Source organism: Delphinus delphis, chromosome 3, assembly GCF_949987515.2.
Source record: "Delphinus delphis chromosome 3, mDelDel1.2, whole genome shotgun sequence".
Classification (NCBI taxonomy): Eukaryota; Metazoa; Chordata; class Mammalia; order Artiodactyla; family Delphinidae; genus Delphinus; species Delphinus delphis.
In genome coordinates this window covers 160,746,373-160,759,646 of record NC_082685.1, presented here as the reverse complement: position 1 = coordinate 160,759,646, position 13,274 = coordinate 160,746,373, and the positions used below count along the sequence as shown (strand labels likewise).

General features: G+C 49.0%; 1 protein-coding gene across 4 annotated transcripts in view; it reads left to right on the top strand.

The window, feature by feature from the left end:
• TRIO (trio Rho guanine nucleotide exchange factor) overlaps positions 1-13,274 on the top strand; it is a 372,133-nt gene that overhangs the window by 318,023 nt on the left and 40,836 nt on the right. For all 4 annotated transcript variants that reach the window (XM_060009655.1, XM_060009656.1, XM_060009659.1 and 1 more), the window contains exon 35: positions 12,559-12,851. In XM_060009655.1, coding sequence (XP_059865638.1) covers positions 12,559-12,851 — 293 coding nt within the window. The remainder of the gene's footprint in view (positions 1-12,558; positions 12,852-13,274) is intronic.

Sequence of the window (13,274 nt, the reverse complement as noted above, 5' to 3'; positions counted from 1 at the left end):
AGCTGATTGCAAAACATTCCAAGGCCAGTTTTTGTTTCCTGATGCTCCATAAAAATGAGTATAGGGCTCTATGAATGAGTTATGTGGCTCTAAAAAACGTTCATAAGTTTGTGTAGTTTATAGCATATTTTGGTTAGAAATGTTCTTATGTAATTCATGCATTTTCTGGAATGTAGGAAAAAGACTCAACAGTGTTGGCATTCTGAATCTGGTCTAAATTAAAAGTAATAATAAATTTATATACGAATGAAGAGAAATCTGTCACCACCTGAAATAAATCAATCACGTAGTTTAAATCACTAACTGCATAATGTTCTCTTAAACCATTTTGCAAGGGAGTGTCTTTGCATGTCCCTGGCTTCACCTAGAGCCATGTCCAACTGAAAAAATCTACACATTGCCCCCTAAAAAAATTCTTTGGCTTCCTCTTTAAGAAGGTAGCCCAAGGGCTTCCCTGGTGGCACAGTGGTTGAGAGTCCGCCTGCCGATGCAGGGGACACGGGTTCGTGCCCCGGTCCGGGAAGATCCCACATGCCGCGGAGAGGCTGGGCCCGTGAGCCATGGCCTCTGAGCCTGCGCGTCCGGAGCCTGTGCTCCGCAACGGGAGAGGCCAGAACAGTGAGAGCTCTGCGTATCGCCAAAAAAAAAAAAAAGGTAGCCCAAGTTATTTTATCTTTTGCAACAATACGAAGACATTAATCGAAAGCATCAATATCCACCATGAAGAGCACAGTTCCAAATGTCAGCCTCCCTCAAATAAGATTAGATCTTCCACTGACTAACACTTTGTGCTTGACAGCAGGGACAGTTTTGCCCACGGGTTAAACATTCATGGTTCTAATTAGCAGTGTAAGAACCTCTGAAAGCCAGGATGAGATGGAGGGAATATTTTGTGAGCACCGTGTGATTCCTTTTTCCCCCACAAATTAACTTTCTGTTCCCTTGAAAGATGATTATCCATTCAGGGCAATAATATATACTGTATTGCCTTGGAAATAGCTTCCCAAATCAAGAAATTAAGAATCAACAACCCACCATTTTATCACAGAGGAAACCTCATTATCCCTAAGTCAGCAGTATACTAAATACTAAGCAATCTGAGAAAGATGCAGAAATTTTTTTTTTAATTATGTTTTCTTTGTGTAAATAAAAGAACAGCCATTTGACTTTTGCGGGGGGGGGGGACACAGAGGATCTCAGCCTCCGAAAAAGCCGAACAAACAGAGGCACCTTTGGGAGCTTTTGTGCTTTCTAAACGTTTAAGCAGCCCTGGGCCAGAGCAGCAGCCTGCAGGATGTCATTCATTGCCAGCGTGGCGGTGTGGTCACGGCGGTCAGGGGCAGCACCCTCTCGTGCAGAACCCCCACAGAAGCAGCCTGGTCTCCGGCTGACACCTTTTAATCACGTAGGAGGGGGCCGTGGAGCCAGCTGAGGTGTCAGAGGGCCCCCTTCCCCCGCCTCTGCCCCCACTGGTGTCAGCGCTGGTGTCATCAGTCACTTCCAAGGCCCCGGACTTCACCTGCAGCCAGCGCCGCGTGGGGCGCAGGGTGGGCAGCAGGGCCACTCGCTGGCTGGAGAGCTTTCCATGTGAGGCTGCTGCTAACCGGCCTCTCACCCTTTAGACATCCCCGGGGGGTGCGGGGGGACCCGTCCATTCGGAGTATGGGGGCTGGGTTGGGAGTGTCAGGTTGGGGATGGCGGCATGGGGATGTAAACGTCTGCAGCTTGCAAGGTTATGTGTGTGTGTGTGTGTGCGTGTGTGTGTGTGTGTGTGTGTGTTTCTGGTCTCACTTTTATGTCTTTTTTTTTTTTTGGAAAAGTGTCTTTCTTTCATCCAGCAAGGATATCTTGAAACATCTGCTTTTGTCCTTGTATAAAAGTCAGGAATGAGCCCCAACCCCCTCCCAGCCCTCCCTGGCAAGGTAGCCCTTCAGGAATTTCTTTTGCCTTTTGGGGCAGCATAGAGTTTTGGTTGCAGGAAAAGCCTGCTGTTCATCTCCCCCAAAATATGTATTTCAAGGGCTAGTCCGCATTAAAAACCAAACCAAAAGAAAACCAAAAAACAGAGAAAATGGCCCTGTCATTCCAAGGAGACAGGAACATGGGCTAGAAACTCTCCTCAAACAAAGCCAGTTTGCCCAGAGCAGAGAAAGATCCCCTTAGAAGTAAGCCCCGGCATGACATTGGCATTCCAAAGAAGAGGGCTTTCTGACAGCGTCGTCGTTTTATGACCACATGGTTTTAACCATTCGAGGACGTCTGCTCCATCCTCCAGGCCAGCAGGTGACACAGGTCCTCCCGCCCTTCCCCGCCGCACCCCTGGGAGCGGGTCAGGCAGGCAGGTCACAGCACAGCCGTGTCTCTGCCACGGCCCCTTTTGCCCCTTGGCACGCGGCTGCCCTCTCTCAGCCTTCTGGTCACCAGGCATGGCAGCTCCCAATCTCATCACTTCCTGGAAGCCAACAGCCTGGTGATAAACAGTCACCAGCAGCAGACCCACTGATACCTGGAATGTTCCTCATCCCACAGATGAGCCAGGTCCAGTTCTGTTGAGGGCTTCATAACTCAGTTCACTAGATTTGTATTAAATGCCTTACATTGATCCAGACTCACCCACCCTTTCTATTATCCACTGTCAGTAATGACTCCTCCCTCCTCATTTCATTTCTGGGGTGTTTCAGCTTTCCACTTTGGCAGTATGTGATATCCTGTTCATCTGATTCGCCAAGGAAAGGATTATGCCATCTGCTTTTATCTTTATTTAAGTTCTTCACACTTCCTTTTGGGAAGTTCAAGCAGTGACATTCGGATGGAGGGCAAACCTTTCAAATGAGATGGGTTTTGACTAGAAATTCTGACAGGTTAGCATTTCTCACAAGAATGAATCTGAGGTGGAAGAACAGCGCTTGAAGTTTTGTGTTTGTGACACAGCCACGTTTTCCAAAGACTATGTAATGGTTTAGGTGTTTCGAGAAGCCGCACTAAGAATAAATAGCGTTTAGAGGTTCCCTAAGATTCAAAGAGTGAATTGCACGTGCGGCCGCTGTTTGCATGCTCTGTTTGGGTAGAGGTCACGAGCCTTGGGTCTCTCTTGCTTCTCACATTGCGGAGAGGTGCTGGTGCGAGGACCCTCTCTTTTTCTGACACGACTCCCTAGGACCAGTGCACGAAACGGGTCAGCTGCTCTGTGTGTGTGCACACACCCTTGCTTTTCAGCCTTCACAAAGAGAAAGGTAGAGCAGCTGCTTCCAGTTGGGTCCAGTTGTTTCTAGTTGAGTGTTTTAATTGATGCCAGTAGTTATGTTATGTTCTTCCATTCAGCGGTCCCGGGAGGTGGCCTGAGAGTGAGCGCTCCCATGGTGTGAGTTCGTGGAAGGGGGCTGCACAGGGAACAGTGAATGTGTTGGTCATTCATGTGCGTTTTCTCAGGCAGCAGAGACCATGTGTTCTTCATTACTGCGTGATCCATGGCCGTGCTATGCTGGACCTCTGGTTAAATCTAGGGATTATTTAAAAAAAAAAAAAAAGCTGGGGAATTTATCTTGCTTCTTCGTGTTTTCTGTATTCACTTCATATTTGAAGCAGAGACAGAGTTCCCATTTTTGCATTGAGGACCCACTGCACCAAATGGCGAAGTACGTGAAACTGGTTTATAATACTCTTCTGCCACATTTTCAGTCGTTACCATCCCACATCCGCGCTCGGTGCCTCTGTGCAGCTTCTAACTTTTTAAAAAAGATTGTTTCCCATGTTAACATGCATTTGCCATGACAGTGACAGCCCGGAGTGAAGCCCTGGCCCGCCTGAGCCTAGGGGTGTGCAGAGGAGCAGATAACCCCCCGAGGATGCAGCGTCCTGTCCAAGCCTGTGTCTCAGCCCCTGCTGAGGCACAAATTAAGAAACAAGGGCTCTCACAGACAGAAGATGAGTGAGGTGACCAGATGGAAAATTAGGAGTCCAGCAAGAAAAGTTTTCAGATACTTATTCACAAATAGAAAAAGGATTTAAATTGGGGCAAGTATTATAAAATACTTGCTCTTATATTCTGACCCACCAAAAGTGTAACCATATCACCAGGCAGTCAGTTACTTCTTCTTAGTTACTTAAAGTTCTGCAAGTAATACCCCAGCTTCATCTCACTCCTCACTGTTGTGAATTAAGACACCTAGCCTGCCCAGGCAATTGTAATCACTGTGTAAATCAGAGAGATGTGATCCCGAGAAAGGCATCCGGAAGAATGATTTAGGATGACCTCACCTTCTATGTGACCTTCAGGAGAATTTCTAGTGTGTGATCGTTTTCAATTATTATTCCCCCCTAAAAAAGTTACCTTGATTCTAAAAGCAGGGAATTAAAATCCAGTTTGAAAAATGTAGAGACAAATGACAATCGTTTACTCAGAAAATTTTGCTCTAAAATACGTTAACCAACCCAGTCAGCAATCATAAGCTAACAACTTACTCTCTCTTTGATTTATAAGTAATCTGGAGACCCGACTTCCACGTGTCCATTACAACCTTCCTGGTACAGTGGAAGAATTCCCTAAATAAAAGGTGATTTGCTGCATTGAATTCATGACAAGACGGTGGTTTGAGAGAGTGCCAGAGGCCAGGCATGCCTGATCACACCCTCCAGTCTGTTCTAAAATGGTCTGGTGGAATTGTTTTCAGCCTTAAAGTGTCCTTGAATTATCTTTTTCTAGCCCATAGCAGTAATGGCTAAATAAGCAATTCTTTAAGTCCTTCCAACCAGAGCTGTAAATTAGCACTTTGCTTTGGGAGGGTGCCAGGCTCTGAGTTCAGCTTACCCTGTTTGGGGTCCGCATCAAGACAGCCCTGCAAGGTTCATTTGACAGATATTTTTGAACACCTACAATGGACAGAAAGATGGGAATACCTTTCTTTAAAACTAATCAGCTAAAATTGCTCTGGGAGCCTCCGTGGAGGAGCCATTGAAATGTGAGTCAGCTGTTTGTTGGAAAGCGTCCCAGTGTGGAGTGTCCGCCTCTGTGTGGTGGTCGTGCCTCAGACGTGACAGGCCGTTGGCGCTGGTCCCACGTGTGCACGTTTGGCCGGTGCTGCAGAGCGCAGGGTGCCTGTCACAGCAGACGCTCGGTGACACAGCGAAGACGGCAGCACCAGCCGGCAGAGAGATCCGGCTTTGCTCTCCAACTGCTCTTTCTTCCTCCTCTCAGCCCGGGGTGCCTGTCTTTCAGATGGACCCTTACACATCTCACCACCCCACTGCATCCTGTTTTATTGCTTGTCTTTCGCAGTTTCCCTTTTCTGTGTAAAAATGTGAGTACTGCCTCGTGTTTGTGTTAGGCTATATGTTGACAAAGGCGTTTTTGTTCCTTTTCCCCGCAGCAGCCTGGTAAAGAATCGCAGTCATTTCACCGTTAGGAAACTGGACGACTTGTCAGATACCCACGCCCAGTACCTGCCAGGGAGAGTGTGGAACCGCTGCCCCATTGCTTTGAGTGACCATTAATCTGTGAGGCGCTCGCTTGAAGGGAAAGGCAAACCTTATACTCTAGAGATACAGTCTGAACAAAGCAGCAGCGATCTCTGTCCTCCTGGAGCCCCTGTGCTGCTAGGGCTGAAATGAAGGCAAGCAAGAGGGCGTGTTGGTGAAGCGTGTTCAAACTCAGGGGCTGGCCTTTTGAATTCAGGGACAGCACCCTCGGCAATCCGGTCTGTGCTCTGGGACACTTAGGAACATCTTCACGCCTTCTTACCATCGTGAAAACAAGGAGAGGGTTAAAATGAAACGTGATCCTTTTCTCAGTCTGCAGCTAGCAGGATATGGTCCCTTTTCCTTTTTTTCTTACATTAGGAAAAAAAAAAGGCTTTATTAATCACAGATGTCTCAACTGTCGAGACGGGGACTAGAGGGCGGTTTCCCTTCTCCCAGCAGTTTGGGGCTGCGTGTGTTCCCATGGTGGAACTCTCCTGTGGCGGCCAGAGGGGCAGGGCTCCCGCTTCCCCCTCCTTTTTTTTTAAGTTTTTTTCTTAATTTTAAGAAGAAATCTAGCATGGACTTTGGGTGAACTCTGACTTCAGCAGAGAACCATCTTTGTGGGGTTGTTTTCCCTTCAAAATAAGAGAAACTTTGATTTCCCCTCTTAGGGCTTCAGGCAGCTCACAACTGGCTTTCTCTTATACACACATGAGCGTCTTTTGAAATGAGTGGGACGTGCTGACAGTATCTTTATGCTACAGTTTACCCTGTCCTCTTAATAAGGGACAAGTTATTTTTTTAAATGGAAACAGAATGAAGTAATTCATCTAAGTTGCCTCACTCATCGTTCATACATCAAAAATGACTTTGAGTATGTAGCTGTTTACCACGCTAGGCCTATGATTAGAAAATCATTAATCCAAATCGCCATTGTCTGGGTACTCACAGTTTTGCATGCATGCCATGTAGCAAGTTCTGTGCTACCAGGGAGTCCGGGAGAAGCTTGCCTCAACCATCTTATGTTTGCAAATAGCAGTTTACAATTTGCAAAGCTCATTCCTTCTCGCTCCTTCATGTAATCCTACCGTAGCCCTGGGAGATGAGGGAATTCAGGTGCCAGGATGTTGGCCTGGGTCAGGGCCGTGGAGTGGAAGAGCCAGTCTCAAACTCAGACCCTGTGACAAGTCCAGAGTCCTTCCGACGTCCTCAGCTGATCTCCCACCTGGACCTTGCATCAGCGGAGCTTCCCCAGGCTGGGAAGAGACAGGCACATCCCAACGAGGCGTGTTGTGAGTGCCGGCATCCTCATAGATGCGGACGGCGGTGACAGGGTGGAAAGGCAGCAGTACTGAATGTACTGAGTGTTAAGTCTTTTTTGTCTTCCAAGAAAGTAGGAGTTGAGGGGAAGGCAAGAGATGGGAACTGAAGATGGGAACAGGGACAGTACAGTTGCCTTGAGTGACAAATGAGTTTTCCATCGTCTTTCTCAGGTGAGTTCAGTCCCGACCCCTCTTTTTGCCGCCTTGCCCACACCGCATGTGCTGGGGGGTGTTCACGTGCTCCCCACATTCACCAAGGGCTCCTGGGCCTGGCTCTCGCCTGCAAGAAGGCATCACGTAGGGCAGGCCGGTACAGGGACAGCTCTCATCTACTCTGAGTTACCATCTTGTACGTACATAGTTCAGACTCACAAGCTGGACGAAAATTAGATGTGACCTGTAGCTCGTCTCCAAACTGGTGGGGTATAGCACCAAGTCAGGATGTCACTGTTCACGGGGTCAACGTACGTTATCAGGCTCGTGAGCTCAGGCTGGAAAACAGCCTGTAGCTGGCAGTCAATTCACTGACTCACCCGTTCGGTTGTTGGTTTTGGGGTTTTTTTTGCTGCATGAAGGATCTTAGTTCCCCAAGCAGGGGTCGAACCTGGGCCTCTGCAGTGGAAGCTCAGAGTCTTAGCCACTGGACCGCCAGGGAAGTCCCGACCCATTCGTTATATATTCACCATAAACTTACTAAGCTCCAAGGATGTGCCAGCTGAGCACGTAGCTGTAAACAAACCAGACCCAGCGCCCGCCCACGTGTAGCCTGGAGTCTAGGTCACGGTGGCTTCCTGTCCTGACAGTGACCCAGCTGCAACTGCAGTCATGAAAGAGAGCCTGGCCGTGGGCCTCCGCCCTAGGATTACTCTTGTCATTGGCCTGAGCCGCCCACAATCCACCTGAACAGAGAGGAGGGGTCTCAGAGGGAGGAAGGGGGCCTTCCCAGCAGCGTCTGTGCCCAATCGTGACCCTTCAGACGCAGCGGGGCAGAGCCGCCGGGAGCTCAGCTGCGTGAGGCACCTGTGTGCAGACCAGTAATTTAGAATCTTCCCAAGGAGACCACCGAACTCGTTTATCATGTGAGTCACGATAACTCCGGTAACACTGGAGACCTTAATTCTACTAGATGTCATTAGGACCCGTTGTTTAATTTAAATTTTGCATCAGAGCAGTGGGTCTAGTGGTCAAAGTCTGTTCTTAAGATAACAAAAAATAATAGCAGGTCCTTTATTTCATTCTATTGATAATTGACTTAAGTAATTTTTAAGTGTTTTAAAATCTGATTTATGCATTATGTCACAGAGCATGTAAATGGACTGTTAAAATCCATTGATTTGGGCAAAATGAGTTTCTATGTTGAAAAGAAAAAAATAAGATTTTTTTTTGGAAAGTGTCAAACAGCATGAAGAATTAAGTATTATTGTTAAAAACAAACTGGCGAGAGAAGGAACGTATCTGTTTGCTTTAGTTTGTGGTCATTTTTTCATTGCTAATCCCCCGGATTGTGACTAATGTATCAGATCTGCGCACAGCACGAAATATCTGTTAATCTTAGAGGCAGGGGAAGACATTTTCCCTCTACATTTTCAGACTTCTGAAACGAAATAGATTTTCAAGGTAAAATTTAAGAAACGACGAAATTTTCTTCTTAGTTTGTAATTGCTGCTAGCATATTTCTAAGTCATGAATATTCCAGTAAAGTGAAATAATGTCACTTAAGTGACGATAAATAGTAGCTCAAGAAGAGAACCGCTATTCCCTGAAGCCCTGGTGAGCTCTGACCTTGGACAGCTTTGCCTCGCTCCTGGGTCTAGGCTGGACTGGTCAGGCCACGGCCACGTTGGTGATGCTCAACCTGCCAACTGAGGGAAAAAATCTCTTTTGAACCTACTTCTCAAAGTGCAGAGAACCAACTCTTACGCAGCTGAGCACCCAGAGAGAAGCTTGGCAGTGTCGTCTCTAATCTCTTTTTCTTTCTGAACCATTTGGTGAACCACCATCTCCTTTCCTAAGCAAGGCAGGGATGCCCTGAGAATCACACTTGCAAAGCCAGCCGGGTCCCATGAGGCCTTGGTGATGGACTGCAGTTCATCGCCTCGTGCCGCCCAAGGCCGCTGGGGCTGCTGCCCGGGGGCGAGGTCTGCGTGTCGGGGCGACGGCCCTCAGCTGCCCACCCGGCCCAGAGCTCTCACTTCTCCGTAACCCCGCACGTTTGGGGGACACAGAGACTGTGCCAGGTCTCCCGGTGGGCGGCCTCTTCACTGAAGGTTCATATTATGGGCCGCGTTGCTCCCGTGCTGCGTCCCCCCAGATGCTTGCTTTTAGGCACCCAGACACGTGGAAGGTTCGTTTGTTGGCTTAGGTGGTGTCCCCGTCACTTGGGACGTGTGAGGGTTCTGCTGGTGACGTTGAGGCCTGCAGTTGATTCGGTTTTATGAAAGCGAGTCTGCCTCTGTCGTTTTCCTACCACGGAGCTCCATCACGGACGCTCGTCACCTGTCGGGGACGCGCCCACCCCCCCCTCCAGCCGGGCGCCACCTTCGTGGTTCTCTGTCTCGTGTGGTTGCGGCTGAGTGAATATTCCTCGAAGCAACGCCCGTCCCGAGAACAGGGCCGCGGGTCAGCTTGCTCTGTTTCTCTGGGCTGGGATTTCTGCTGTTTCCAGTCAGTACTTCCTAGGTGTCTGCTGTACGCCAGGCACCGCGCCAGGCCCCGGGCACACCTTCGGAGACACGTCAGACGAGGCCCCCGCCCTCCTGGAGCTTACGTCCTTGTGAGCTCCTCCTGATGGGTTGTTCAGGCCCAGCTCCTTCAAAGGCCAGCTTCAGCGTCACCTCCTTTAGGAAGGCCTCCGTGATCCCTCCACCTGATTCCCCTTCTTCTCAACCTCTACGAGAGTTTGTACTCGCTTACAGCATGAAGTGTCACAGTTCTGCCTGAATGATGGTTATGTGATCACTGAAAGCCCTGCAGGTGGGTCCCCGGGGTAAAGGAAGGATGTAGGCTTTGCCATCTCTGTCCAGTGGCAAGTACAGGGCTTGGCTCTGCATGCCAGCACAGTAAAGGCACAGTAAACACCTATGAAGTACATCCCCTGCTGTGGCCAGCACAGTGCCTTGCTAATATTGATAGTGGGTACTTAGAAACACTTTAGCTGAGTAAAGTATCATCTACACGTGGACTGTGCAACCCCTCCTCTTCCTTCTGTCCTTCCTGTTGTCACCGCAGCAGGAGTGCCCAGGGTAGTGACAGTGCCTGCCTTGTTTGCCCTTTACCCTAAGTCAGCACCTGAGAAAGTCCCCAGGAAGCTCCTTACAGCAGGCGTGCTGTTAACTTCATGGCTTCGTTCTGCTGCCTCCTCCCGATGGTACCTGAGGAAAACGAGGCTGACGTGGGGACGTTTTAGTCACTCTTCTGTGAAAAGAAATAAAATAAAAATATATGCTCACACACACATATATACACGAGGAAGGGGGGGGATGCTGTATTGAGCCTGAGTCTGCCTCTGAGAAAATCTAGACTTTGAAGAATGAGTGATCCGGCTTGGAACGCGTCATCTGTTTATGGAAGATTATACCCTCTCCCCTGCTCCCCTGCAAGGCTCGGCCGAGGAGGGAACGGGCAGCAGTTAGACGGCGCTCCGCTGTCTCGCCCGGGCATCTGAGCGTGAGCGGGAAACTGCTGTCAACTCTGTCGTACATGTAATCACAGGACTGGAATTAACTGCCTTGCTTTGTAACTGCAGCAGGTAATGGTCTCCAGTGCCGCAGAGGTAAATACAGCTAATACAGGCAGCTGAATAACATCATCTTTTTAAAGGTTAATTTTAATTTTCAAGACTTAACAAGATTTAAGAAAATAACAAGCATATAGTGAATGATCTCGCTCCTTCCATTTCCTACAGTGAAGCGGTTTATTCCATTTTGCTGTGGGAGGAGTCCTCCAGAGTCCAGTGCTCGGGACAGGGCCAAGAAGTGTCCCAGGTCACTGGTCTTCTGTTTGTAAAGTAACGTCTCACGTAATTCCACAGATCTGTTGAGTGTCAGCTGTTACCTAAGTGTGTTTATGTCTCCTTTTTTCTCCTGAAAAATTAACAACTCAGGGTCGACTATATTTAATTTTTCAAGTCCAGTGAGAAGATTCATTTGGATATATCTTCAAGTAACATTTTGGTTACTTGAGGAAGGTTTCTCCTACTCACATTTCTTTTTAAAACCTGTTGTTGTTGTTTTGTCAAGTGTTACTGGTATTTTCTCCAACACATGAAGTAACTTTGCTGAGGCTGAGAGCAGAGGCTGCAGATGCCTGTGTAGTTCCAGAGAACAGCTGGGAAACAAGGGGCCGTGAGCCGGATTTCCCAGTGAACCAGCCAGCTTTACCCTTCCACACTGAACTTTCTAGAAGGGTGCCGTTTGTCACAATGCCTGACCAGCTCACGTCTATACCGATTTATACACCCACGCACGTGTACATACATACAAGTATACCTCGTTTTATAGCACTTTGTTTTTCTGTACTTCACAGATGCTGCATTTTTAACTAATCGAAGGTTTGTGGCAGCTCTGCATCGAGCAAGTCTGTTGGAGCCATTTTTCCAATGGCGTTTGCTTGCTTTTGTCTCTGTGTCACATTTTGTTGAGTCTTGCAATTTTTCAAACCCTCCACCAGCAAAAAGATTACAGCTCGCTGAAGGTTCAGATGACGGTTAGCATGTTTTAACAATAAAGTATTTCTTAATTAAAGTATGTACATTTTTTTAGACAATGCTGTCGGACACTGAATAGACTACAATAAGTGGAAACATAACTTTTATATGCCCTAGGAAACCAAAAACTCTATGACTCACTTTATTGCGTTATTGGCTTTACGGCAGTGGTCTGGAACCGAACCCACGACGTCCCCAAGGTGTGCCTGTACTCGTGTGTGTTTATTTATTTTTTTAAACATTTTATTTTTTAATTTATTTATTTTTGGCTGCGTTAGGTCTCTGTTGCTGCGCGTGGGTTTTCTCTAGTTGCGGCGAGCAGGGGCTACTCTTCGTTGCAGTGCGTGGGCTCTAGGCACACAGGCTTCAGTAGCTGTGACTCGTGGGCTCTAGAGTGCAGGCTCAGTAGTTGTGGCTTGTGGGCTCAGTAGTTGTGGCTCGTAGCCTCTAGAGCACAGGCTCAGTAGTTGTGGTGCACAGGCTTAGCTGCTCCACGGCATGTGGGATCTTCCCAGACCAGGGCTCGAACCCGTGTCCCCTGCATTGGCAGGCGGATTCTTAACCACTGCGCCGCCAAGGAAGCCCATGTTTATTTATTGAGTGGTACTTCTATTCATGGGAGTGAGTGAAACTGTATATTTATCCACCAGGATTAGTTTTTAACTTCCTTTAAATTCTTCTTTAAGCCATTCTTTCTTGGTTCTTGTCTGTCAAGGAGATGGGTGAAAATAATTCAAACAGTGTGTCCTCCAATGTCTGTGATATTTTAAGTGACAGTGACATTTTGAGCCTGTGCGATAATGATGCTGGTCTCCAGGACTGGTGACTTGGGGGGTTTTGGAGGGGGCAATACACCTGGAGAAAAATCACCTCTAGCAAAGCTCAAGTTGGGGAGCCATTGGATGGGTGAGCATGTGGACATTCCCCCCAGGGCAGAGCCACCAGACACCGCTCCCGGCGGCCCCTGAACTTGGTGTTCACCTGGGTGGTGACGCTGCTCGTCGGCACAGCGGCACCAACAGGACTCTGGGGGCTGCCAGTCACACTTGTTTGTTTCTCGCTCTTGCCCCGCAGACTCGCTGTCCGTCTCCAGCAACGATGCCAGCCCGCCTGCCTCCGTGGCCTCCCTCCAGCCCCACATGATGGGGGCGCAGAGCTCCCCGGGCCCCAAGCGCCCAGGCAACACGCTGCGCAAGTGGCTGACGAGCCCGGTGCGGCGGCTGAGCAGCGGCAAGGCTGACGGGCACGTGAAGAAGCTGGCCCACAAGCACAAGAAGAGCAGGGAGGTCCGCAAAAGTGCCGACGCCGGCTCGCAGAAGGACTCGGACGACAGCGCGGCCACCCCGCAGGACGAGACGGTGGAAGAGGTCAGGGCCTCCGGCATCTCCCTCCGGGTCGTGGGAACAGCGAATACACTCATCTGGTGGTTTTCCCTAAGTTCTGGAAAGGACCAGGGTCAGAGCCCCGCTCCGTTCCTCTAGCAGCGTCTAGAGTCAGGGACCCACGCGTGGCCTCGGATCAAGAAATCAGAGGACCATGGGCAGCCCCGCCTGCTTCAGGAGAATATGGTGCCCAGCCACCGTAGCCCCCTCTCACCTCCATCACAGGCAAAGCCAGGGATGCCTCCCGGGAGGCAAAAGATTTACGTGGCCCCTGAGGTTAGCACTCAACCACGGGGGCAGCATTTTGCAAGGAAAGCACCAGTTTTAGACTTGGAAGGACTAAGGGAATGTTTGCATCCTCTAGTTACCTCCACCACCACCCCTGCCCCCGTACTCATACATATTCAT